General features: G+C 35.6%; 1 protein-coding gene across 1 annotated transcript in view; it reads right to left on the reverse strand.

Moving 5' to 3' along the window:
- The window catches only part of Tbc1d4 (TBC1 domain family member 4), a 187,616-nt gene that overhangs the window by 18,969 nt on the left and 141,012 nt on the right, over positions 1 to 27,635 (reverse strand). Inside the window, exons 9-14 of the mRNA XM_077795211.1 lie at positions 21,060 to 21,134; positions 19,553 to 19,779; positions 17,419 to 17,583; positions 7,275 to 7,435; positions 4,755 to 4,964; positions 1,474 to 1,632 (exon numbers count right to left, since the gene is read on the reverse strand). Coding sequence (XP_077651337.1) covers positions 1,474 to 1,632; positions 4,755 to 4,964; positions 7,275 to 7,435; positions 17,419 to 17,583; positions 19,553 to 19,779; positions 21,060 to 21,134 — 997 coding nt within the window. The remainder of the gene's footprint in view (positions 1 to 1,473; positions 1,633 to 4,754; positions 4,965 to 7,274; positions 7,436 to 17,418; positions 17,584 to 19,552; positions 19,780 to 21,059; positions 21,135 to 27,635) is intronic.

Raw genomic sequence — 27,635 nt, forward strand, 5'->3', positions numbered from 1 at the left:
TAGTCTGGGGAGGACTGAAACATTCCACACATTCCACACTAGCTTGGGACATACCATCACCCAAAGTAGTTGTACCTCTCCAAGGGATTTATGTATAGAAGGCAGGGAGAGGCGAAGAATGAGACTGGAGAAATGGAGGAAAGAGTGTATGAAGGCTTTGGGTACAGTTTCAACTACGTCTATAAGGAATTCAAAGATGAGCACTCCTAACAATGCTTATTTTATTTATTTTTGCGGTGCTGGGGACTGAACCCAGGGTCTTATATAAATTAGGGTCTACTAGGTGTAGACCCCCACCCATTTAAAAACATCTTTAGAAGTCATATCAAAGAATGGTGAGATCAATAGTTCACACACATTCATTAAGCACTATTTTTTCTCTCCCTAATAGTGCATTCAATGAAAACCTTTGGAATTTACAAATCTTCAAGAAAAAAGAACAGCATATTAGACTTGTAAATATGGAATCTTACAAAGTGAATCTTACCTTAATCTAAACTATGTTTTACATATTATTATATGCTTTTACAACAAGGAGCTGGGGAGGTAGCTCAGTGGTATAGTGCTCAAGGCCCTGGGTTCAATTCCCAATACTAAGCAAAATTTTAGAGAGAAAAAAGAAAATAAGATTGATCTGTCAGATTTTTATTTTACACTCATATTGTCATGGAAATTCTCATTTTAGTATATTTAATGTGGGTCATAGAAATTGTACCTAAAATATTCAAACATTAGTTTTCATTTTAAACTTAAAATGTTTTCTATAATCCGGGTGACCTGGGAAGCTGAGGCAGAAGGATCACAAGTTCAAGGCCAGCCCCAGCAATGTAGCAAGACCCAGTCTCAAAACAAAAAATAAAAAAAGACTGGGAATGTGGCTCAGTGGTAAAGCATCCCTGGGTTCAATCTCTAGAAATTAATTAATTAATTTATTAAAAATGTTTATCAAGCAACAATAAATTCAATGGCTTTAAACAAGCAATTTCTCTAAAATAAATGAAGGAATAAATGGAGAGAGAAACTTGGTTAATTCATCAGAATATAAATCTTACCTATAAAGTCAGATATTGTGAGTGTATCTACACCTTCATATAAATATACACATATATGTAAACAAATACTTCTGAATAAATTGTGGAAATGAGCCCAGTTTGTAAATCTGAACTAGTTTTCTGGCAGTGATCAAAGATTTGTACCAAGACATGTGATTCTTCTTTGGCAAACAATAAAAGCTAAAAAGAGCTGGCTGACACAGTTGAGCCAGCATAAGAGCATCCTGCTGCCTCCTTGGGACAGGACCTCCATCAGCACCATTTTCTTACCAATCATGTCACCAAGTTGCAGGCAGAAGCACATTACTTTCCTTTTTTATAAGCTAAACACAAAGACAAAATTATTACTGAGATGCACAACTTGTTAAAAAAAAAATCTGAGGCTTTTCTTTAAAAAGATTCCGGAGATTATCCCAAGTACCTTCTCTTAGAGAAGTGTGAATATCTTCCATGTCACATCTGATCTTAGCTCTGCAGTTTAACAGCTTCTTATCCCAGGTTATTAAGACCTCCTTCTGACATGCACCAACTTCCTCATAGTCTAACTTGACTTTTCTGGACTGAAGTTCATCTCTTCTTGCTAAAAAAGAAAAAGGATTTATTAAGACCAGTGTGTCTTAGAATAACCGTTTTAAAATACTGCATTAGTAAAAACATATCAATGACTTTTAGGAATCCATGACCAATATTTACTCAAAGAGTAAAATTGAGGATAATATTAAAAGTTCTCAAACTTTCAGTCATTTCCATGAAAAAATACAAGCAAAAACTTTTTAAGAAGATATTACTCTGTCTTATACTGTAACCCCACTAAGCACAAAACTCAAGCATGATAGCCAACATGCTTTGATAGCCAATATGCTTGAGTGTTGTGCTTAGTGGAGTTACAGTATAAATTTTAACTTCTTGACAAATGGGGTTGTCTCAGCAGTGACAGCTCACATTGTCTTAAATACCATTAAAGTGTTAACGTTTCAGATGACAAATGAGAAGACAAGAGAGACAAGACATATGAGAAGACATGACCTCATGCTAACTTGTAAAATATTTGACCATCCCAACCTCATAAATTTCTATAACTACTTTCAAACTTATTCACATATCTCCTAAGAATAGTAGGTTCCTGTGTTCATTTTTAATAACATTTTTCTGGTTTTGGCGCTAAGGATTGAACTCAGAGCCTCATGTATATGCATGTACCTCTGAGCTACATTCCATAGCCTCCATTTTTAATAATCTTAAAAAGGAAAACCCACTTCACTGAAGTTAACACTAATTCCACTTTTTAACTAATACAGAATTATCTCAAATTTGTTGATATAAAAGATAGGCCCAGAGCCCCTCCCCCAAAAAAAGTGTTCACAAAATCTATCACTATCTTGACTCATCTTGATCTTGAATAATAGATTGCAAAGGGGAAAAGGAAAGAGACACAGATGAGGGTCTTTACCCTTTCATTGGGGTCCCATGGCCAGGAATCTATCAGAGTGCCCCCCCCCCGCCCTTACCTTCTGCAACACAAATCTTTGTCATGCATCCAAAGTCCTCGACAGCACAAAAACAACAGAACGAATGTTACTCTTTACTTAGTATCTTTGAAACCATTTTCAAAGAATCAAAATGTCTTAAAACAGACTGCTCTTCAACCAGGACAGTAAAAATCCCTGATTAAATGATGGAAGAAAGATATATCATGCTACAAAAATATCCCCCCTGGCTACCACTAGATGGCTGTCTAACACAGTTTAGCTTTGCCTCTCACTTTCTGTTTCCTTAACCAATACCTATTAACAATAATACCATCCTACATATAGTTTCACTAATGACTTGCTTCACAGTGAACAAAGTATAACATTCCCTTAGATATTTTTCTCGAACTTTCTTTAGTGTGTTTAAAATAATCACCTATTATTCAGTAGGCCCTAAGGATAAAATGGCAAGATCAGTTAATATCTATCTCCCTACAACTGGTTCACTAGGCAGGAATACAAAACCACCAAGAAATGATTATCAACTGGCTCAAATTTTAATAAACTATATTTATGCCTTTGTTACTTAAGTAAAGAAGTATACGCAGAACTGATAAAGGTTTCTGGTAAGATATTCTAAAATCGCCTCTCCTACCCTCAAAACTATATAGTATAACTGACCTCAAAACATACTTGTGGTCATTTATATTAAAACATTCCATTTCTTTGTATGAGCACACAGAGCTAAGCAATACTGTAGCATATTCAGAAAAGCCCAAGAGCTACGAGTCCCAGAACTTGTTCTGCTGGTTTATGTGATTATGTGACTTTGGGTTAATTCCTTAGCCTCCCCAAGCTTGTCACTAACTCGGCTACAGAAGGAAGAACCCAGCTAAACAATCCCTAAGGCCCTGCTCCCTCAAATAGTCTATGATTGTAAAACCATCCTTTGATGTTTATTGTAAGATTGTATTTGTACCTAAGTCCCAACTGAAGTGTAATTTCATGTTTTAAATGTTTTAAGGAAATGGTAACCCTCTTTTTTTCAACATCCTTTTCTGTTTATGATTTAATTCAAGATGTAACCAACTGCTTAAAATTATGAATGCAATTCCTGCAGAAATCTTTGAGAAGCTTGAGTTCATATACAATTTATCAAGCAGAACTTTTCAAAGCTGTGTCAATAACAATTAATTGAATTATTAATTTAAAAAGATTTATTTCCTAAGGATATTTAGCATTTTATGTATTTTATCTGCTAAGAAAATAACAACAAAAAAGAAAAAAGAAACTATGTCTTTGTAAACAAAATATTATTAAAATAAAAAAATGAACAATAGGTGTGTTAATAAGAATCTTAACACAGATAATGAATTTAGAAATGTGAAAATCTGCATTAAAAAAAAACTTTTGGAAGACAACACAATAAAAGCAAGTGAGAGAAAAACCTGTATTGTTCATTTGACAATAATCGTAATAGTCAGAGGGTCTCTTTAGCCTAAATTGTTCATTATAAGATATAAAGCCAAGGGCCTTCTCAGAAGCAATTTGCCCAAGATAATGATATTTATATACCTTTTGCATTTTTGTACTATCTGGACATCTTATTGTGTGATTATATCAGAACAGAGGCAAACGGAATCATTTTTGGAAGAAGCTGAAAAACACATTCTAAAGCATTTAGTGTTCAAAAACCCAACAATCCAGTACCACAAATAAAACAATAGTTATTATAAATTATTTGGCTGTGAATTTAACAATTTGACTATGATTTCTTAAAAAGAAAATTTATAAAGCATTAACAAAAAATAGGAACTCTGATTTTATAAGAGGCAATTACAATTAAACAGTTAAAATAGATATAACAGAAAAATAACTTATTTAAAACAAGAATGTTTCACTCATTATAAATATCATCTATCCTGCAAGTTGAAAATTATATTTAAAAAAATAAAGTATACTTTTTCCTATTTAAGGTTTTTTTTTGAGTAATGCACAATGATATTAAGTTTTCAGTCATGTAAAATACATTGAATCCCTGTTACCTATAATCTTTATTAGTCATGTATTCCCATAGTCTTCTGATGTTTCAACTCTATTATCAAACAAAAATGCAAAGATCTTTAGCTGATCTTTCCCAAGTCTCATGAAAATAATTAGAATCAACAGATATTTACAGCCCAAGAAAGAGTGTGAGGGTGTGTGTAACATTTGCCCTGTTTGAATAGCTAACCTTCAAGTTTCTGGTTTTCTTTTTCCATTCGAAGCAACAAGATCTGTTGGTGTATAGCTTTTTTCCATAAACTCTTTAGTTCTTTTGATTTCTTTTTTTCTTCGACCTTCTCTGGGTCATCATCGCCAGATAAGAATATAACCAGTGGTTCCTCTTCCATGGTGGGAGTGAGAGGGGACAGTGGCAGCAGCTCATTCCTGTCCAGTCCATCTGCAGAGAAGAAAACAGTGAGTGGCATTCCTTAGTAGTAGCTCAGACTACAGAAGCTTCCTTTAGAGTAACACTCTCTCATCTTAATCTTCCACATTTAAAGGTGTTCACAGAGCCACTTTCCCAAGAACAACTGTTTCTGGAACTAGCAATTTAAGTAAATTTACCAGGCTGAATTCCCCTTCAGTGAATTCAGTGAAACAAAGGCATATGTCATTTCACCACTTCTTCTTTTTACACAAAAAGACCTGTAAGGGAGTCGCTCCAAAATGAACTGGCCTTTCCCCAAAGTCCAACACTTCTGCAATTTACCTACGTATATTCTCTGGTGCAAAACAGGAATGGGTGGTAGGTACTGGAGATTTCCTAAGGTCCATGCCTCCTGTCAAGAGTCCTCCAGGAGAGCAGCAGCTGAGCAATGCTCTATTCTTCTTGGCTGAGCATCTCAAGGGGCCCGCTGCTCCCTCCCCCTGCAAAGTCTCCTTAACTGATCCCCTGCAGCTCATTCTCTCCTTCCATTCTGGCCCGTTCCCTGCATACTGCCAATTATTTTCCTATTAACAAACACAATCATATCTCTTAAAACATCTTGATGACTGCATCGGAGAAACCAAGTGCAGACTACTGGGAATAATATAAATCTCGCCAGACTCTGGCCTCAAATCACCTTTCCAGCCTCATGTCTCAAGCTCCTGTCCTCTGCCCCATCATGCAAAGTTTCTCACAATTCTCTGACCTGCAACGTCCTCTCACACAACTCTAGAACTTTGCTAAGACAAGTTTCTTCCAGGGATGAGTTTAAATATTCCATTTTTCTGTGAAGTTGTCTCTTCCATCCTAGGCAGAGTTAATTTTATCTTTAGCAATGCCAACTGCTTTCTTCTTTTTTTCTCATTGTAATTCACTGATCTCTGCCCCTACCCTTATTATTTACTTCCTCGGGTTTTGGTTGTTCATAGATTTTACTTTTAATTCTTTTCCAGCTTCTTGAGTTGAATACCCAGTACATGTGACTTTTGGATTTCTTGATTTTAGATGAACACATTCACATTGTGAATTACCCTCAAAATACTAAATACAGAGCACAGGTTATCATATTTTATTCCTTCCACATTCTACGAGTATAGTTTCCAAACACATAAAAATTTTCGGTTGTCCTTCTTTTCTTTGCAGTCCTGGGTACTGAACTCAAGACCTCTCACATGGTAGGCAGTGATTTACCATAGAGCCACATCCATAACCCTAGCTGTCTTTAATTCATTCTTTCATGCTTGTTTCCTCCCTTCATTTCTTTTTATTTTGGCACTATGGTCAGAGAATATAATACACATAATCATGATTGTCTGGGATTTATTAAAATATCTTTTGGCCAAGTACATAATCCATTTGTATGAATGTGTCACATGTGGCTAAAAATGGATAAATTTTCTCTACAGAGGCAAAGTTATATATAAATATTAGATCAAGCTTGTTCAATTGTACCACTTCAATACTATCTATATTTAATTTTCAAAGGGAAATATATTAAAATCTCTCATGAGAGCAGTTGATTTATTTATTCTCAAATTCTTTTAAGTATCATTTTCTAGCTCCTAAGGCTATATAATAATTCATGTTCTCAGTATTGTTTCCCTTTTCATTTATGCTACATTTACTTTGTCCCTCTGGATGTTTTTGCTTTAATTTCTAAAGGGTCTAATATTCAAAGAAAGCTGCTATGTTCTCTTAATTGATATTTGCCTAGTGTGATATTTCCAGTTTTTACTGTTCATTTCTCTGTCATTTTATTTTATGCATGACTCTCATAAAAGACTGTATTCTGTATTGCTTTTCTAATAATTAAAAAAAAAAGAAAAAGAAATCTACAACTTCTTCTGCAGCACTATCATAGTTCCCTGCACATTGTGGAGTAGATTCCAAAGCAGGTTTTGGCAACCTACACTCTCGTTCATTCAAAAACAAGTACCGATAAAATAGACATTAGTATTGCTGTATGTATATACGTGACTGTATAACCAATGTGATTCTGCAACCTGTACACTCAGAAAAATGAGAAATTATACCCCATTTGATTCAAATGTATGATATGTCAAGATCATTGTATTGTCATGTGCAACTAATAAAAATAAATTAAAAAAAAACAAGTATCTAAAGTCTAATGGGTTGTGATGATACCTACCTATCAGATACAGAAGAGAAGTTATGTCTCTACTCGAATCTCTTACATCTTTTTACACACAAACCACTTCCACTGCCTTCCCAAATTCACAGCACTCACAGGGAGAAACTCCTCAGCAATTACACACATACCTTGTTGCTGCATTGCAGAGGGAGATTTGTTCATCGGCGATGCAACTCGAAGGAAAATGCGCTGCCGCCAGGAGATCCTGCGAGGAGTGACAGGGGTTCCTCCAGTATTTAGGGACTCGTTGCTGCAGGTGGATGAGGTCCTTTTCCTCCCTTCTCCATCACTGTGGAATGCCAATAAATATAAAATTTGTAAAGTTGCATAACATGGGTACTTCGCAATGAAATGGTAGCACAAGCCATTCACAAGTTCTGCCGCAGGCAAGCACGAAGCACAGGCACCATGGAGCAACGTGGCATGAGCACATTGGTCACCCAGGCCAGCGCATCCTGGGAGAATTGCAATCCAGGACACAGCTGGGTCATGAAAAGCTCACCTGTTTCTACTCATTCCTCAGTAGCCAACCAGTCCTGCCTCTCATTTGAGCAACAGAAGCACTTACACAGGGCACTAAAGGTTGCTTCAGGAATGAAGTTTTGCTTTGCCAAAGAAATAAAACCCCTAGCTTATTCTAAACAATCTAGATATTTAATAAGATGCTCTGAGAAAGCTTTTGCTATAGCTCCTACAGAATGAAGATCTACAAATTGTTAGCTACCGATGGTTGGATCATGGCAGAAAAGAACCCAAATACAGAAGAATGGGAAATGCTGGCTGGTATGGTAAGAAAAAAAATATATGGTCAAATAATTTTAAATAGGCTAAGTTTTTTTTAAAAAAATATATTAACCAGATTTCTTTACAGCAGGACTCCTTTAAGACTGGCATGAATTGTGACTCTCAATCAGGGAACAGTATACAGAAATTCTACTGTCAAAAGTCCTCCAGGAGGCCTCTGGAGTTCAAGTAATTGACTCTTCTTCACCACTCCCAACTTTTTTTCTTCTTCATCTGGGGGAAGATCTCACATTATTCTATGTCAGTGCTTTGTGAAACTCCCATGTGGAAATACTGGTCTGCTCTAAGTATTTCATTTTTTAAGAAAGTTCACTCTGGGTTATATGAGGTCTATCTGCCATAAAAGGTCATAATGACTCGAAGTTACTTTTGAGACCAACTGGATAACTAAAAGACCACACAATCATGGTTGCTGTTCATGGTAGGAATATTTTATTTGTCTATAGTTTCATAGTCTTTAAGTTCTCCTAAGAGAATGATGAAGATGACATTTATGAAAAGGTGATACCCACAAATGAAAGCTATGGGACTTTGGGTATAATCAAGAAGTTCAGAACTTAGGACAGAAATGAAACCCAGCTAGAAAAGCCACAGCCTCTCAGGCACTTAGAGGAACCAATGCTGATGCAATTAATAAAAGGAGAGCAATTCTGTTCCTTCCTGTTATATTTTTATTCACTCTGTGTATCCATACTTACAGTTATCAGGCAGTTCAGTTATTTCCAATCTGGGATCTATCTTCCTAAAATATTACTTTAGCTAATCTAACAGTAAGAAAAGGACATAGCTCTGAGCTGATATGCAGATATCAAGTGTCATGTTGTGCTATGCTATTTGAGGAAGTAGCTAAGACATACATGTCAATATAGTCACGTTAGGTATCCTACATAAAATTGTCACCCTATTAGGTGTCCAAGGTTCAAAACTCCCTACAATACTGAATAAATAGATTCATCTTTATTTCTCCTTTGGAAAGCAGTCATTCAAATATTACTTTCTCTGTGATTCAAATGTTCTCCATATAATGTGTACATCTTGATAATACTCTCAGAGTAGTCTGTACCTTAACATTTGTAACAGTATCTCACCTGAATTATTTGCTAACTACCCAGTTCAGGAGTAAATTGCTAGCTCCCACTGTAATAAATAGTAAGCACTAAAGAAATAACCCTGGAATAAATTAATGCTTTATATAACCGTGTGAAATATTAGCTTAGAAGCTTAAGTAAAATGGAGGAAAAAATATGGCTGAGGTCTACCTTCTTAATTGATTAGTAGGCATGAGTTTAAATCTTTCTGGCAGAAAGTTCTGATAGCTGTTTCCCAAAAGTACAGACTGAGCTGTTGATGGCACTGGTAGAGTACATAATGACAAGATTGTTAATCAACAACAAAAAGCACCTTTTTTTCCTAGCAAGTGTAGTTCCTTCCCTATAGGAGGGCTTCAAATTTACAATCTATACTTTGAAATCTAAATGAAATACTTCTATTAAAGTACCTACTTCAATGCCTCAAAGGGTAAATGTTCTACAAGTATTCATTTCTCCTGATTTTCTGGTAGCGCTAATAAACGAAATCAGAATAAACCAAATGAAAGAATTCTAAATGTTCATATTTTTATGCTGAAACTAAAACATCATTTTTGAAAAAAATTCACTGTTATGATATAGTAAGTGTTTAGAAAGTACTACTAATCAAAGTGAGTGATACCCATATCAGTTTCATTACCACTTGCAAAATTCAAGCTTTGGGGGGGAATATGTTATAAACTAGTTGCAGAAATTACCCTGACATTAGTCTACTCCTGCATATTTAAAAATTGTATTACTTCTAAATTTTTAAGCCCTATAATTGAATAAACTACTAAGTGAAAAACTCTCTACCCAGATCTGGAATTTAACAACCGGTAATAGACAAAAATTAGTAGACAAAATAAAAGGTAATAATATACCAAAAAGGGGAACTTAACAGAACACATCATTGATCCTTTATCTTGTACTAAAAAACTACATCCTCAAAAAGTAGTGTGGTTGCCCAGATATGTGAGAGCTAATCTGCTTCATTTCATAAGAGGAGACATGTATGAGAAAATCAGGTTCCAGATAAGGTTTCAGCCAGTAGTGCTCATGTGCAGCTACCAGCTGCTCACTGATGTAGCTGACAATCTGACACTCTTAAGGTGGCAATTTCAAGAATCAAAACCATATGAAACACTGTGCATTGAAATTCGTGTGTCTCAACTTGGAAACTACACTGGGAGGTGACATTTCTTTTGTTTTTATTTTTCGTTTTGGCTACAACATTCATTTTCACTTTAACTTCTTTAATTAAACTTAGCATGGAAGTCAAGTAGAATGTCTATTTTCTAAGTCAAAAAAAAAAGAAGATAACATGGTGTCTATTGTCATAATAATAGTGGTAATTAAGACTCACACAAAGCTCATGCTACACAGCAGTCATGTAATCATCTTACAAGTATGAAATAATTTTGTCCTCACAGCAACCATCTATGGTAGGTATTATTACTCTTCCCAATTTTGGTAAGAAACCTAAGGTAGAAAGCATCTAAGTAACTTCCCATAGTCAATCAGATGACAAACAATGGAGCCAGGACTCAAAGCCAGACAATCCAGAATCCAACATGGAGGCACTATGCTTTATCATGCCAGTGTAAATACTCTGCATTAGTTCCTGCAAAACTCTATAGGACATAAAAACAAAGCTGTCAGGACCCCCAAAATTCTCTGTATTTTGGATGGAAAAAAAATTAGTCTCTAGTCAGCAGTAAGTCTCTTGGTTGGGTAATTTTCTTTCCACTTTTGAATGGAATGATCTATTTCAGCAGAGAACTAACTTCAAAACACTAAAAGGTGCTTTATTTGTGTAAATGCCTCACTTCAGTTTCTCTGAAACAAGTGCAATTCATAAAGAATATTCTTGTTGATTTTAAACAAAACAGCTTAATATAGTATAATATACATATGTTGCTACTTTATTATCTTTACATTTTTAAAGTCATGAAACAAATTATAGACATTCCCTTATTTCCCAAATAATCTTTGCCACCTTCATCTGTGTTTCAGAATGTAAACATGTACATTATTAAGTTGCTTCCCTTAAAAAAAATATTCAGGAAGAGTCTTCTGTGCCAGTATTTCCTCTAGCAGAAATTTATGAACTAAAAAATGAGTAGCCAGGAAGGAAGTACAACTTGGAGAATTCTTGCCCAGTTCTGTGTTGGTGTATTCAATATGTACTTCCTACTACTATTTGCCAACTAACTGAGAACCACAATCCATGGACACAAATGAGGGCTTTACAAGGGGAGAAAATAAGCCACATTATATGTTATAATCATGTAAGCTGAGAGGGGCATTTTGCATCTATCAAAAGTTATGGATAAGGTTGGGGTTGTGTGTGGCTCAGTGGTAGAGCACTTGGCTAGTATGCATGAGGCACTGGAATTGATCCTCAGCACTACAGAAAAAAAACGAAATAAACAAAATAAAGATATTGTGTCCATCTACAACTAAAAATATTTTTTAAAGTTATGGATAAAATGTGAACCCCCTAAAGCTGCAAGATGACTTCTTTTTTTTTGGTACTGGGGATTGAACCCAGGGATGCTTAACCACTGAGTCACATCCCCAGACCTTTTTCATATTTTATTTAGAAGCAGGATCTCACTGAGTTGCTTAGGGCCTCACTAAGTTGCTGAGGCTGGCTGTGAACTTGGTATCCTCCTGCCTCAGCCTCCTGAGCCGCTGGGATTATAGGCATGTGCCACCATGCCTGGCATAAGATGACTTCTTAATATGACCTTGAACAGTTGTAATCTTCATTATATCTACTGTTAACATCTTACTTCTTAAGTTAACAGAACTTTTAATGCATGTGCCTGCTTGGGTAAGAATCAACGCATTCAACATTGTACCTGATGAAGGTATTTGAACGGTCATTTTCTCACAAGGCCAACACAGATACACTCTGTATAAAAGTCAGCTCTTCTGCCAGCTTCATAAATGTGTCCTGCTGAGCAGCAGACTGTCTCCCATCCCACCACCCAACTCCCTAGCACGAAACTTTAACTACCAGCATCACAAAGCCCAAATAAATGACAACACACTAGATAAATCTAGCTGGATTGCAGCCTATTGCAACGCAAGATAGAACAAAATGTGATTAATTTATTTTGTCTTTATTTTTTATTTTTTTATTTCCTTCCCTATAGGAGGGAACTATTTAATGGAAAGGTGAAGAAGCTTTCTTTTCCATGCCTTCAAGCCTGCATAGAACAATATATTGATAAAATTTTTTAGTTTATTCCACAGGATCACAGTACAATTTAACTCATAATTGCCTCCAGTGCAGTAAGAGTTTATATGAAAGTTCTGGTTTTCAACTAGGTACACATCTGTCAGCCTATGGAAAATCTTTACTAATTAAATAACATTGAGATTGAACCACTCTAGTGGAAATCAATAAGTGGCAGCTGAGCTGTGAGTCAAAAGAGACAGATTAGTCAGCGGAACAATGTGTAGGCAAAAAGAGAGAGGAGAACAAAGGGTTTTATTTCCTAAACTCTACACACTGAATGCAGATATTTAAAAATGCTTTGCACCTCGGAATTTAAAACATGCCTGTGTGGTACATATAATAACTTAAGATAAGGAAAATGATATCCACCACATAGAAAACCTCTCTGGGGCTCAATCTAACCATGTGTAAAATAAGGAAACTATAGGCCAGATAATCTCTAAAAGTAATAAGCAGATCAAGTTTTATGCCCATGGTAAGAACCTAAAAGGGTACAAGACAAAACAAACATCTCTATCAGACTTTTGAAAACAGATAAAAGTATTCTTGAAATGATCACACATCCAACCCACCAAAAAAAGAGGGAGGGGAGGGGTGTATAGGTCAATTAACAAGTCTCAAAAACAAAGTCACTTTTTATCTTAGCAATATGGCCAAAATATTTCTCTGAGGACTTTTCTCTCCTTGATGTCTCATTCTAGCATAATCTATAATACTATGTTGTTATTGCAGCTACCAAGAAATCTAAATGTCAGTGGTCACAAATAGGAAGATGGCCACATATGTTTCTCATGAGACTTGTGATATAGTGTAGAAACAGGAGCAAAGCAGATAAATGTTTGCAGTTGAGTTGTTGAGCAGTGATTCTGGACATTTTCCACAGAGTGCAGGGAAATCCAAGGAAAAGCTGTTACCAAAAAAAAAAAAAAGCTGTATGGTGAGGCATCAATAATAAGAAATTAGATGTTTCCCTGTGTCCAGACCAAAAGGACATCCACAAGGCTTTACCAGGGTCTCACAGTGACCAAAATGACAGGAATTAAGAGTAACAGAAAAAAAAAATTAATATTCCTCATCAGGTGAAAACCAGATTCCATTTTACAAGTATGTTACTTTAGGATAAATCATTTCTTCATCTTCTTGGGACTTGGAAGAAATTCCTCAGATGGACATATGTGTCTCCCAACTAAACTTTTATTAATTTAAAATTAAGATTAGGCTTTGGTTGAAGGCCACAGCACAGTTCTAAGGAAATTTCAACATGGAATAGAGTAGAAAAAGGGCTTCTGTTTGCAATCCACACTTTACATGATAATTCATGATCTTTGATTACGCCAAGGGTCACATTTCCCTACCGTGTAGACTTAGCACCCAGGAGGCCAGCATGCATTCAGGAGACAATCAAAACTGCTTCTTGGATTAATGATGGCATTCAGTGGGAAAATTTGCGAATTTTTTAAATGAAAATATTTAATCTCTAATCACCTTGATTCTGAAGCAGTGTCCTGTCTAGTACAACAGGAAAACAAGGAATGTATTAGCAGAGAGATATATGTCCAAAATCAGAACTCAGAATAAAAATACATTTCCTTAAGTCATCAATAAGGTTACTTCAATAAATGAACTGTGATGAACAGTTATGCGATTTTTATCAATGAATACAAGAGAACGATAAAACCAAAACCGTACCACAAGCACTTCAGCAAAAACCTTACTTTGTCATGAAAAGCTTTTTAAGTAAATAAAAGTAATGACCGTCACTCTAAAAAATAATCATTTACTTTTGACCAATGAACCGTAATACAAGTAATTTTTTTTAAATTCAAGCTTAAAACCTTAGAAGCAGTTATAAAGAGTAATAAAGATGCCTGTTGATAGGAAGAAGATATATGTCATAAAAATATATTACCATACAAAATTATAATTTAATCACTGGATAATAAAATGTTGAATTTTCAAAAATTAATTCAAAGTCTGATAAAACAAAAATATATGCTTATTCCCTTCCCTCTATCATTTCAATTTCATGCAAATTGATCTACTAGCCAACAAACCATGATATTAAAAAGATCTTGGCTCCTCCTGCTCAGCAGAAATTCAGGACAGTGGTCCTAAAGAAGTATGCCTAACTTGAATTTAAAATTACAAGTAAGTATTCTTTTAAAAGAGTAATAGTATTGCTAGCCCACATCCTACCCTTTCCTATTCCCTACTTGGTTATGCATATTTAGAAATCTATTTATGCAAAAAAAGATATTAGGTACCAAGTGACAAGCAAATTACAATTGGTAGTATTATGAATCTCCTCCTCTCCCTATTCTGAATAGTTCCAGAAATCATGGTAACTGTGTATACATGATGTTCACTCTGAAACAAGTGGCAATGTGAGATGCACAATTCAAAAAACACTGGATCAAACCAAGCTCTTGAATATCTTTGTTTTTGGGAAATACACCCTCCTCAAGTATCAAGAGTAAAAGACATGATACACGCAACCTATTCACAAATGGCTCAAAATGAAGCAATATGTATGTGCATATAATGCAGAAATAGATATGTACCTGGACAAAGAGAATGATACAGAAATGTAGCAAAATATCAAAATGGATTAATCTAGATAAAGGATTAAAAGGAATCCTCTATTTTTGCAACTTTTCTATAAATCTGAAATTATTTCAAAGTACAAACATAAAGTCACTCTCTCCAAGACTGCAACTATGTCTGAGTCACCTACTAGTTAAAATAACCTAAGCGTGCATTTTGTCCAATAATTTTATCACTGTGTAGGTATTCACCAATAATACATATATACAATAAATGATACATAGATAACAGTTAAGACAGAACTCTTTTCAAAAGCAAAGCCTAGAAACAACCAAATGTCCATTCAAAAGAGCATGAATAAACTGTGATCTATTAAATGAAATACTATACAGTATTAAAAATGAATAAAGTACACATAAAAACAGGAATGAACCTCACAACCTAAAGTCAGTGAAAGAAGCCAAATAAAAAAGGAACAGATAATGTATCATTCCAATTATATAACACTCAAAACCAGACAGAACTAACAACCTATGCTATATGAGGCCAGCATAATGGTGACAGGATGGGAAGAAGAGAGTGGCACTGCAAGCCTTCTGCTTATAGCCCGGGCAGTGGTGACGTAGGAGTGTGTCACTGGTGATCCACTGAGCTATATACTTAGGATCAGTGCACTTTTCATTGAAAGTGTTTTCATGTTGTAAGTATACTTTTGGCCTACTGATTCTATGATGTCAAATTAAACGAATGTAGAAAAGTGTAAAAGAAAAAAAAACTAATCTCTGGTTTTTAGAATTTCTCATAACCAAGAAAAACATTTAATAGAGTAGAAAACAGAATGTTAGATCCTGCAAATTGAAAAGGTCTCTGTATTTTAAACATAACCCTTCAAATAAAATAGCTACTAAAAGGTGAAGTTTTTCAACCTAACCCTAAATCCTTCTGTTAGGACTGAGGTATCAAGGGCTCTGGGACACTAGTAGCAATAATACTACACAGGCCTAAGAAGGAATTCCTGAAAACAAACACACAACCTTATTGAACAATATAAGCAATATTTTAAAAAGTAAGCCACTTCTTTTGTACTCTATGTTCTATTTATAGTAGACTTTTGACCTTCCCAAAGGCTATCTCTAATTGTTACTTTGTAGGAAAGAAATAAGGATTCTTGTATGCTCACTTTAACTAGTATAACAATAAGACACTGAAACAAGGTTTGATGGTTCCATTCTTACTAGTAGGTGGTATTATGAAAAACTTAGATTTTTATGCACGTACAGTCTTGGTTCTTTAAATTCATTGCATATTCCATATATATTATACTATTTTTTTTGGTAGTGCTGGGATTGAACCCAAGGCCTTGTAAGCTCTGTGCTAATTCAGAGCAAACTTCAGATTCATAATTATATAATCCAAATTAATTATCTTTCTTAGAGTGAAAAAAATTGTCACTCAGGTAAAAGATAATCAGAAATAATTCAAGTATTAGTCTAATTTAACCAGCTAATGAGGGTTATCTAGTTACAGTGCTAGCTTTTAGAATATCCTAAGTCTAAATTAAATAGGCCAAAAGAATATTCAAGAAGATTTTAGTGACACTAAGCCTAGCTGAAGCATGCATTCCTCTCCTTGACTACAAAAATTGCCAATTACCAAACAACTAAAAGCAAACTCAAATGTCCATCAGCAAGAAAGTAGATAACTGTGGTGTATCAAATAGAATACTATTTATTGATTTAAAAAAAACATGTGAACCAAACTATATCAAAAAGGAATGCATCTCACAGACTGCTTAGGTCAACAATAACCCCTCTAAAGGGTACCCTTACCCCACCACATTTCAGAGCTGTGCAACACTTCACTAAGAATTCGAATGATTGGTATAATTTCACGTATTTATTTCCATTTGTAAAAAGGAGGCAATTCTCCAAGAATAACCACATCTAATTTTGCATAGCTAAAAGAGCAAGCAACAAGTTTTAACAGGCTACACGTTTTCTCTACTGGGGACAAATATGAAACAAAACAGAATAGCTACAAGATTGAAGAGATCCCTTATGCTAGTTCAGAGCTGCTATCAACATGATCCTGTATCCATTTATTTGATGTACATTAAGTTTCAGAAAGTTAAGTCTGTCATTGAAAAATCAAAAAAGTATCTAAGAAGTATTCTACATACTTAGAACTTAAGACATACTTCACTTAAACCTTTAGTCTAATTCAATCAGTGGCTTTTGGGTTCTATGAAACATATCCAGAGAGCTTCAAAAAAAAAAAAAAAAGCATGATCGGTCCAAGTTTACTTAGTATGTGTTAGCACCAGGTCTTGTTCCAAACAATAAGAAGTTTAGACTCTGGGCTCCAAGGTAAAGAAATACAAATAATTTTTTTTAATTAATTTAAAAAGACAATCATGTCATAAAAAGATTTGAAACTACTCATTTTTAAATTAATTGGAATTAAAGTCAACATATTAGAAACAGATTAGAACAAGCACACAGAAGGATGCATAAATGTCACTCCAAAATTAATCAGCCACTTTTTAGTAACTTATCAGTATATCACTGCAGAAAATTTTGCTTTGCAAACAGAGGACACTGATCTCACCTGATTTCATTTTCATACTGTGGGGACAGTCTACCTGAATTCTGGTAAAAGCTTTTCAGGAAAGAGGGGGCAGTGAAGGAAGGGGCAGAGAAGGAAGTGTGAAGACTTGGAAGACTGGAGGAAGAATTATTCTCCTTGTGCATGCGTCGAACTGGTGGAAGAATGCTGAGTACAGAAAATACAGCAAATTTGTCTTAATTTACATTTTAGCAAAATCTTCATTCACTATGAAAAAGCATATAAACAGGTTCTTGCTATTAATTTAACCTTTCCTTTAAAGGATCAGGGCTGAATCTTATACTCAGAAAAAGCATGCAGTTCTCCGTTGAGGTGACCGGGCTTGAACTGTCACTCTCGCACGAATTGAATTCCTCTTCTATGCAGTATCTCTATCCATCAGTGTTCATCTCCTTAAAAATTCTTAACAATTTTAGGATAAAAATTGCTTGTCTTTACATGCAAAAGATAATTCAAGGGGAAAAACTAGGGAAGCGCAAATAATTACAGGAAAACAAGGTACAGAATGAAAAACTGATTATGAGCAGTTCAAAAACTATTTTAAAGATCTAAACCCTTCTAACTAACTCTTTGACAGCAACATGTCTGCTTGTTGGAAGTCACCATAATACCTCTGGCTTAACAAAGATTAATGGCTGTGCTCTCTCCTGAAGCCTGTGAAATGGTGCCACCATGGTTCAATCCAGAGCCCTAAATCTCCCATATAGCTCTTTTTCCTTTTTATAGACAATAATTTGTGTGGTAAGTTTTTATAAGGACATAAATGACATCTTTTTATATTGATAGAAATTATTTGAACTTATACATTACAAATTGTGCAAAAGCATGAGGGAAGCACTGAGATATCATTTATAGTCTAAAACAACTGATGGTTTTAATTCTTAAAAGTAATTGTTCCTGCTACAAAATTTGTAGCTCAGTGGTAGAGCACTTGCCTAGCATGTGTGAGGCACTAGGTTGATCTGATCCTTAGTACCAATTAAAAATAAATAAATAAAATAAAGGTATACAAAAATACAATAACACTTTTAAAAAGTAATTATTTCTGGCGGCGGGGGGAAGAGATTTATTATGTTGGGTAAATACAAAATTATAAATAATCATTTTTTAAAAATCATTGTTGCCTATGAATACTTAATCTCCTTCACACACAAAACAAACCGAAGACAAATGTTTGTTCATACCATAATACCTAATTTGTAGATTTTGAAATCATTCAGAAAACAACAAGAATAAAACTGTTACCTTAAAAACATGCTAGTAAATCTGATAACATTGGCTATCAAGTATTAGCCTTTCTGGAATTTTTACTTCAAGTTTTATTTTTTTTTCCAACTGGCAAATGGCAATCAACTTTATTTTTTTGTATCAAACTCACAGGTAAAGAAGAGAAACTAAATTATTTCTAAGATATAAATTGGGATCTATTGTACACAGCAAGAAATAGAATCATTTCTAGGTTTTTTCCTTTTACTACATCTTACCAAATAACAAATAATTTTATTAAATTATTTTTTTAAATACCACCTAAGATAATTTCTAATGGCCACTGACTATAATTAGGGTATATTTAGTCTTCTTTCTAATATTGCTTTAGTGTCGATAAAATTTGTAGTGCTTTTCATATTTAGCTTTACTAATAGTAAAATACAGCCAAAAATTATCTCATGTATGAAGGTAACTTAAGTGACTTTTTTTAAAACCTGGAATTTTACTGTAGGCCAACAGGAAATTCTACGGCTCTGTTATTTTTAAATTTTGCTGACTTTGCTTATTGACAGCCCTCATTAAGAAGAACACTGAGTAATATGTGTTGTCAGTAAGTTTTCAGACAAAACAACTGCGTGATCTCGTGTTTTCTCTATTTTTCTTGGGGGGAAAAAAAGTTCTCATCCATATGAAATGAGTGCATTAACTCTTTTCTATGAATACACTTTGACCTTGACCCACTTCCTTTAATCACTAAGGTAAAGAAATTCAGTTTATTTTTATGTTCTTTCTAAAAACTGAAAAGTTGGCTGGAGCAGGAAGTCACAATCGACCCAGACTCCACAGTGGCCCACCCAGGGTGACTGTGGGAATCTGATTTCACACTGTGGAGAGAGGTCTGACTTACCTGCACTGCTCGCTGGAGCTCTGCCTCAGCAGAGGGGAGCGCACCCCGGGGGCCCTCCCATTCTGCAAATTCAGCTTTCTCTTGGTGCTTGAAGGAGGGTGGCTGAACGTGTGAGCCCGTCTTCGAAACTGTGGGGAGTCAGAATCCTCCTCGGGGAACGCTTGCCAAGCAGAGGACAGCGGAGAGGCTGGTGGTGTCCCTGGAGGAGAGTCCCCTGGCGAGTAGTCCTGAAACGCAAGCACAAGGGGTCTCTCTTTCCTACCAGGTTTGCAGTGGACCTGCAGAAGATCGGGGTTCAATGGGGACAGGGTGCCTCCTCTTCTTCCTGAGTCATGACAAAACTATTTTTTTTTCTTTTTTACTCAATCCCTGGTGAAGGCTAATCAGTCTCACCACAGCCCACTACTGATAAGCAGCTGTAAGACAGCATCCGAAAGATAGGCCAGAAAGTGAAAGGGATCAGAAAAGGTATTCTTTTCCCCTGACTCGGTGGTAAAATGCTACAGCTACTGTGCTTTTCTCACTGTTGTTGGGGAGATGAAAAGAGACCATGACCAAATGAGGGTGGAGTCTGTGTTAACCCATCTCCTAATTTCCATGGCATATCGCTGCACGCTTCCTGGACTGTCAAAATGATATCACAATGCCTAAGTGTCCAAGTCTCGTGGCAAAGCCTGAGGGAAAATAAAATCAAGCCTGGTATCTTCCTTCACTCTGGATGTTTCTATTCAACTACATGTTCCCGGAGGTAAAGTTCTTTTAAAAGACACAAAAACAGGAAATGAAAGAAAGGCGAGCTGAGCTGGAATGTGTCTCCTGTTGCATGAATAGATACCATAAATCTTTCAATTCAGTCAGGTATGCATACTTTCCAGAACAGGCACCACTGTAAAAATGTTTCGTTTGATAAACCTGGGTTAGGGACAACAGAGGCATATGTAGTCAGACTAAGTCCCCAAACTCCATCAGCAAAAAAGTTTAATAAAAATATTTAAACATTTTTCCATTAAAGAAAGGTTGCCTATGCCTCGGGTTACATGTTACACAATGCAGAAAACAGGAAACCAAACCTGGGGGGGCATTATCTGTGAGGTAGAAGAGACGCTAAAGTTGCAGCTGAAATGATAAAACAGGAAGAAAATGGTAATATGGGAAGAGAACAACACAACAATCAAAAAAATCACTGTACAAGTATAGCAATTAGATGGCTGGTTTTCTATGGCTCTGGATTAATCGTTGCTCAAACACTGTCCCCCAAAGCATACTACCTACAAAAAGTGACAAGACTGTGAGACATGTGTCCCAGCAGAAGGCTTCTCTGAACAAAGACCAGCATGTTTACAGTCAGGGCCTACTTATTTAAAATAACAAAACCTCAATGTTTATATTTTGAAAGCCATAAAGAACTCATAATAAAATAAGAGATCGAGGCAGGCATATTATGATATTGGTGTTGGTTTTTACTAAATTGCAATTTGGGGTAAACAAAGGAGATCAGATTAGATACCTTCTCCGAAGCAAGACTGTTAGACCTTTCAAAGCTGTCCATACTTCCAAGCCGACCTCTCATCCTGTTAGCTCCCTGAGTGAAGAGAATAAAATTAACTCCTTATACAGCTTGGATTTTTATTTCAAAACTATAGAAGGCAATTCGAGGTTGCCTTTCCATGTGAGCATTAAATCGATCCATTTGTGGTTCTCTCAAACTTTTCAGCTATTTTAACATCCATGATAGCAGGATAAACAGAAACAGCCCCCATTCCCATTATTTCTTAATCAACTATTAGAGAACAAGATACTCAGATCAAGCTTTTTGAACTCTTTTGGTTCCAAGGTTAAACATTGTTCATCTATGAGATCAGTGAGAACTCTGAATCTCATACAGATAAAACACAAATGTGGAGGGTAGAGCAAAAACCAGAAAAGTTACAAAGATCAAGTTTAATACATACATTGTCCACACCACATGTTACAGACCTTAAGCTCCACATTATAGGATTATAACAGGTTTTAAGAAATAGAAAAAGGGACTTTCAAAATTTATTAATTTTGCTTTATTCATTATTCCATAATGCAAAACTACTTCGGTAAGTCATTTCATTCCAGAAGATTAGGTATCAGCCAGCTTCAATACTAGCACACTGATTCTTGATCTTTCCATGTGGTGTGAATTTCAAAGATAATCTAAAAAAGAGATCTGACCAATCATTTTGTCTCATCCCCTCACTCTACATAGGAAGAAACTGCAGCTAACTAACGAAGGAAAGAGAATACAAAGGCAGGTTGAGCCACATCCTTCAGAAGGTCTTAAGAGACACTGAGGAGTTCTATAAACTCCTGCAACACACGAAAAAGTTCTAACAGGAATGAGCGGGAAGTACAAGCCAAGCTGATGTGACAGTGATTCTATAAAATAAAAGCATGCACAACATCTGCACAGTGCTTCACAGTTTTAAAGGATCTCCACACATACCTTGGTTTAATTTGGGAGACAGAGAAGACTGAATTTAATTTCAATTTTTTAATGTTTTTTTAATTGTAGATGTACACAATACATTTTTATTTGTTTGTTTATTTATTTATTTGGATTGAACCCATACATGTGGATTGCCTCATACATGCTAGGCAAGTACTCTACCACTGAGCCACAATCCTGGCCCATCATTTTAATTTTTTAATCAAAGTAATAACCTGCCCAAAGTTTCAAAAGTCAAATTGTACTGCCAAAGCTTGTAATAAAAACTGGAGACCACCAACCCCTTCTCCACACTTTCAGTCTCACTCCTCAAAGCAAATCTTAAATTATTTATACTGATGCTTCTGATGTTCAGCTCATAATATTATTTTTGAGTCTTTCCACTTTAGGCACTACATATTAATGAGAAGTTAATACTCTTACTTCATTCCCCACCCACTCTAAACACACACATACACACACTTCTCTCTTGCCTTCCTCCCTCAATATAGTTACAACACATATCAGTTGAATCAGTATTTTGTGCTTAAATTATTATGATTTTTAAACACTATTTGCAGATAAGCTACATATTTACTATAATTACATTTGATTACATCTCATGTCTTGTACACTTTATTTCTCACGGAGTTAATGACTGCTCAGAAATCACAAATTTATTGTAAAACTCTCCAGCAGATCGGGATTTAATCACTCATCACATAATTCATTAATTATAGGGGTTTTTTTCCCTTTATCTTTGAACTACTTATTATAGAAACCCGTCTTCTTGCTGCAATCTGGCCCTGCATTACAGATCTTCCGAGCATTTTCTTCACTGTCAGTGTAGAAATCTACTTTCACCTTCTATGTTTTAATTTCTGCCTCCTTGATCCCCTGTCTTTCTCTTTTTCAGTTTACTTCCTCATTTAGGTGGAGGACATTCTCCAGGTGTTTTCTGAGAAAAGGGAGACTGGGAGGTAATTTTAATTTGCCTGTCTGTGAATGTCATTGCTCTGTGCTTGTATTTCATTAACAGTTTGGCTGAATATATAATTCTGGTTGGAAATATTCCTTTATACCATGTTAGTATTGCTCAATGTCCTTCAGTTCAGAAGTCTAATGTCTTGGTCAATCTAAAGGCTGTGTGTATGCCCTGCTATTTCTTTTTGGAACAGAATCTAAGTTTACCCTTGGGAATTCTAAATTTCACAACTATGTGCCTTGGCATGACTTTTGTTCAGCTGTTCTAATGTGCACTCTCTGGGCCTATTAAATCTGGAAACTCATGTTCATTAGTTCTAAGAAAAAACTTAAGTTCTTTCTTTGAAAATTTCCTGCAGGCATGTTCTCTTTCTGGAGTTCCTAACTTTCAGTTTTTGGGTTTCCAGACTGATCCTTTAACTATTTAACCTTGTTCTATTTTTCACTACTTTTTTATTTAATTCTATCTTCTAAAAGATAATTTTCAACTCTAGTTTCCTAGACTTGTATTGAATTTTGCTTTTTATGTCACCTACAAGAAAAATTTAAGTGTTCTTTCTTGTTTTCAATTGGCTGCTATATAATGATAGTATCCTATTTTATTTCATAGAAGCAATACTTATTCATCTATACTATGATAATTATAGTTTCTTTTCTTTTTTTGATGCTGAGGATTGAATTTAGGAATACTTTACCACTGAACCACATCCCTATTTCTTTTTTCTTTTCTTTTTCTTTCTTTTTTTTTTTTTTTTTGATGGAGGGTCTTGCTAAGGTGCTGAGGCTGACCTTGAACTTTCGATCCTCTTGCCTCAGTTATCCAAGTTGCTGGGATTACGGGTGTGAGCCATGGCACTAGGCCTAATTATAGTTTTCTATTTCTACAGGTACTCTATATAACAACTATATCAATAATAAAATTCATAGCTTCATCTACTATTACTGAATACTTATCATGGGCCATATACTATGCAAACATTTCACACTGTATTAATTGTCTTATTTCATCTTCACAACAATTCTGTGAAGTAGGTATAGTTATTAGTTCAACTTCACAGACAAGGAGTCAAGTTCTGGTAGATTCTATGGTCCAAGTTCACACAGCCAGTTAAGAGCAGCAATGTGAACAGAGAAAGCTCCATTTCTGGGTGAAGCCCTTGAACTTCTTCTCAGTACTGACTCCCTAAGGTAGAACTTTATGAATGCAGAATCACAAATGAAACTAATTTGCCTCGTCAGTTAAGTAGAATTTTACAAATACCCCAAAATCTTATCAAGTTCTCTCAGTTCTTCAGTTCTATGCTATAACTAACATACTTTTAATAATGAACTGTATTTGTGGCTAATAAATTACTGGGTGAGTTGTGTAACCAAGAGGACAGTACAGTAAACATCAAGTTGCTCTCTGCTATTTTTAGCCAGTACTTATACACCCAACTTGTCTGATATCTCAAGCATGTTACTTGGTCACAACAGAGAAAGTAGTCATGGGTACCAAGCCATTTCCAGTACTAGAAAAGCAATTTAAATCACATATTTTACTCATTAAGGTATTTTATCCATATGTGTGTGTGTTGTTTTTGCACAAAGAGAAATAAGCATACTTTAAGATCATTCTCTATGACTGTTACTAATTCACTCATTTCCACCAGAAGACCATGGACGCTACTCTGAAGAAAGCATGAAATAAGGACTGTTTTCAAAACGACTCACACAATATATTAAGTATTTCCATTTTAGAAAATTTCAACTTATGAAACAGCAACAAACAACAGAACCCCAAGACTCTGTCCTTTACCTTTGAACAGACAGCTCTTGCAATTTTACTCTATTATGATTTGGTAATTCATTTGTTGTGCCCTTTCCCTCAGACCCACTTTTTAATACTAATGAACTAAGCGTCTAAGCATTTAAAAAAAAATGGATCCTATTGCATAAACACCTATAGTCAGCTAAGTAAAATATTTTGCCACGTAAAAATGGCAGGCCATGATGAGCTCAACTCTACGACTGGAGTGTGACTCTTCTGCTATAAAACTCAGGGGTGGGGGTGACAAGTTGTAGGACACAAAACCCCTTTTGCTACATACCATTTAATACAACAAGAAAAAAAATGCCAGCCTTCCTAACAAGGCCTTTCTGCAGCACATGATGCAAGCGAGACCTTGTTAGTTCACAAAATTTATGGCGTTTGGCATGGCTTTGGAACACAAAAGCTACAGTGTCCACCTTGACCAAAATAGAATGGCTGTGCCCTTGCTGAGCGAGCCACCACAGCAATTCAAGGCATGCAGAGGAGACACTTCAAAGGCGGCCACGCAAGTACTGTGCAGGATGCCAGGGTACGAAACGGAGATAAAGAGAACAACGCTCTAAATACCCTTTTGCTATTTTGTAAATGACAGAGTTTTAGGGCTAATCACTGAATATACCACCTCAGATGTATAGTGTCATTTTTTTTTTCCCAATATACTGACACTTAATCCTCATGATAAAGTAAGCCAGGATTACTATGCACATTTTACAAACGGTGAAACTATGGCTTAGGAAAGGGAAATAAACGCAAATTCGTAAACATAAGCCTGACAGGGCAGGGTCTTGCCTTCAGGTCCCTTGATCACCTACTTAAATTATCTTTCTAATAAAATTCTTAACAAACACTGTGTTAAATTCTGGTAGCTGATGTTAGTGAATGCTGATTCCTTATTTAGAATGTTAATATCTTAAGAATTAGACTTGCCTAGAATAGCAGCTTTCAAACTTTGCTGGGCATCAAGATGACTTGAAGGGCTAAACATCTGTAACTGGACCCAACTCTAGAAATTCTGATAAGGGAGGCCAGGACTTATATGCCTAAGAAGTTCCCAGATGATACTAATGCTGCTTATGTGTGATAATACTTTAAAAACAAATGGCCAAAAACATGAAAAATTAAAATAAAAATAAAAGTCATAAGGTATCCTCTAAAAACAAAACAAAACAAAAAACCAGCAAACACAAATGGCCATCCTAGAGCAAAGACAATAGTGAGTTAAGTTGCAAAACCAAGAGAGTACATCAGAGTCATTCATAGAACTTCTAAATTAGGTGCCTCAGTCCCACACCTGATATTTTGATACATTTTGAGTATAGGGTTGGGCCCACAGATCTGTATTTTTGGAAACTCCATAAATGATACGATGATACTGTCATACAACCAAGATTGAGGAGCTTGAACCATTCATTTAACTGCTTGTTTCTATGAAATAAGTACTTTGTTAAAATAAAAGTGGACATTCGCATTAGGATGACTATTTATTAAACAAACAAAAAAAGCCCAGAATTACAAGTGTTGGCAAATATGTGGAAAAAAAAATGTAACTTTTATGGATTGCTGGTGGGAATAAAAACTGGTACATCCATTATGAAAAACAATATGGTGGGCCTACACAAAGTAAAAAATATGATTACTACATGAATCAGTAAATTCCTCTTCTGGAAAACTGAAAACAAACTGAAAGCAGAGATCTGGATATCTGAATGCCCATATCCAGGACATTATTCACAAGATCCAAAATGTTGAAGTAATCCAGATGTCCACTGACAGATGAATGAATAAACTAAACTAAATGTGGTGTATACATGCAATGGAGATGTTACTTGGCCTTAAAAACAAAGGAATTCTTTTTAAAAAAATTTATTTCTTACATACCTGATAATAGTGGAGTGCATTACATTCATAATTATCCATTCACAGCACAATTTTTCGTAACTTTGTATATAAAGTATATTGACACCAAATTATGCCATTATACATGAGCACTCTTATTTTTTTGCATACAATTCTTTTTTTAAATTTTTTTATTAGTTGTTCAAAACATTACAAAGCTCTTGACATATCATATTTCGTACATTGGATTCAAGTGGGTTATGAACTCCCATTTTTACCCCGTAAACATATTGCAGATTCATCTCGGTTACACATCCACTTTTTTACATACTGCCATACTAGTGTCTGTTGTATTCTGCTGCCCTTCCTAACCTCTACTATCCCCCCTCCCCTCCCCTCCCATCTTCTCTCTCTACCCCATCTACTGTAATTCATTTCTCTCTCTTGTTTTTTCCCCTTTCCCCTCACTTCCTCTTATACGTAATTTTGTAAAGAAAGGGTCTCCTTCCTTTACCATGCAATTCCCCTTCTCTCTCCCTTTCCCTCCCCCGTCTCGTCCCTGTTTAATGGTGATCTTCTTCTCATGCTCTTCCTCCCTGCTCTGTTCTTACCTGTTCTCCTTATATCAAAGATGACATTTGGAATTTGTTTTTTAGGGATTGGCTAGCTTCACTTAGCATAATCTGCTCTAGTGCCATCCATTTCCCTGCAGAACTCAAAAAATTAGACAATAAGATAACAAATAACCCAATCAACAAATGGGCCAAGGACCTGAACAGACACTTCTCAGAGGAGGACATACAATCAACAAGTACATGAAAAAATGCTCACCATCTCTAGCAGTCAGAGAAATGCAAATCAAAACCACCCTAAGATACCATCTCACTCCAGTAAGATTGGCAGCCATTATGAAGTCAAACAACAACAAGTGCTGGCGAGGATGTGGAGAAAAGGGTACTCTTGTACATTGCTGGTAGGACTGCAAATTGGTGCGG

Source organism: Urocitellus parryii, chromosome 2 (assembly GCF_045843805.1).
Source record: "Urocitellus parryii isolate mUroPar1 chromosome 2, mUroPar1.hap1, whole genome shotgun sequence".
Classification (NCBI taxonomy): Eukaryota; Metazoa; Chordata; class Mammalia; order Rodentia; family Sciuridae; genus Urocitellus; species Urocitellus parryii.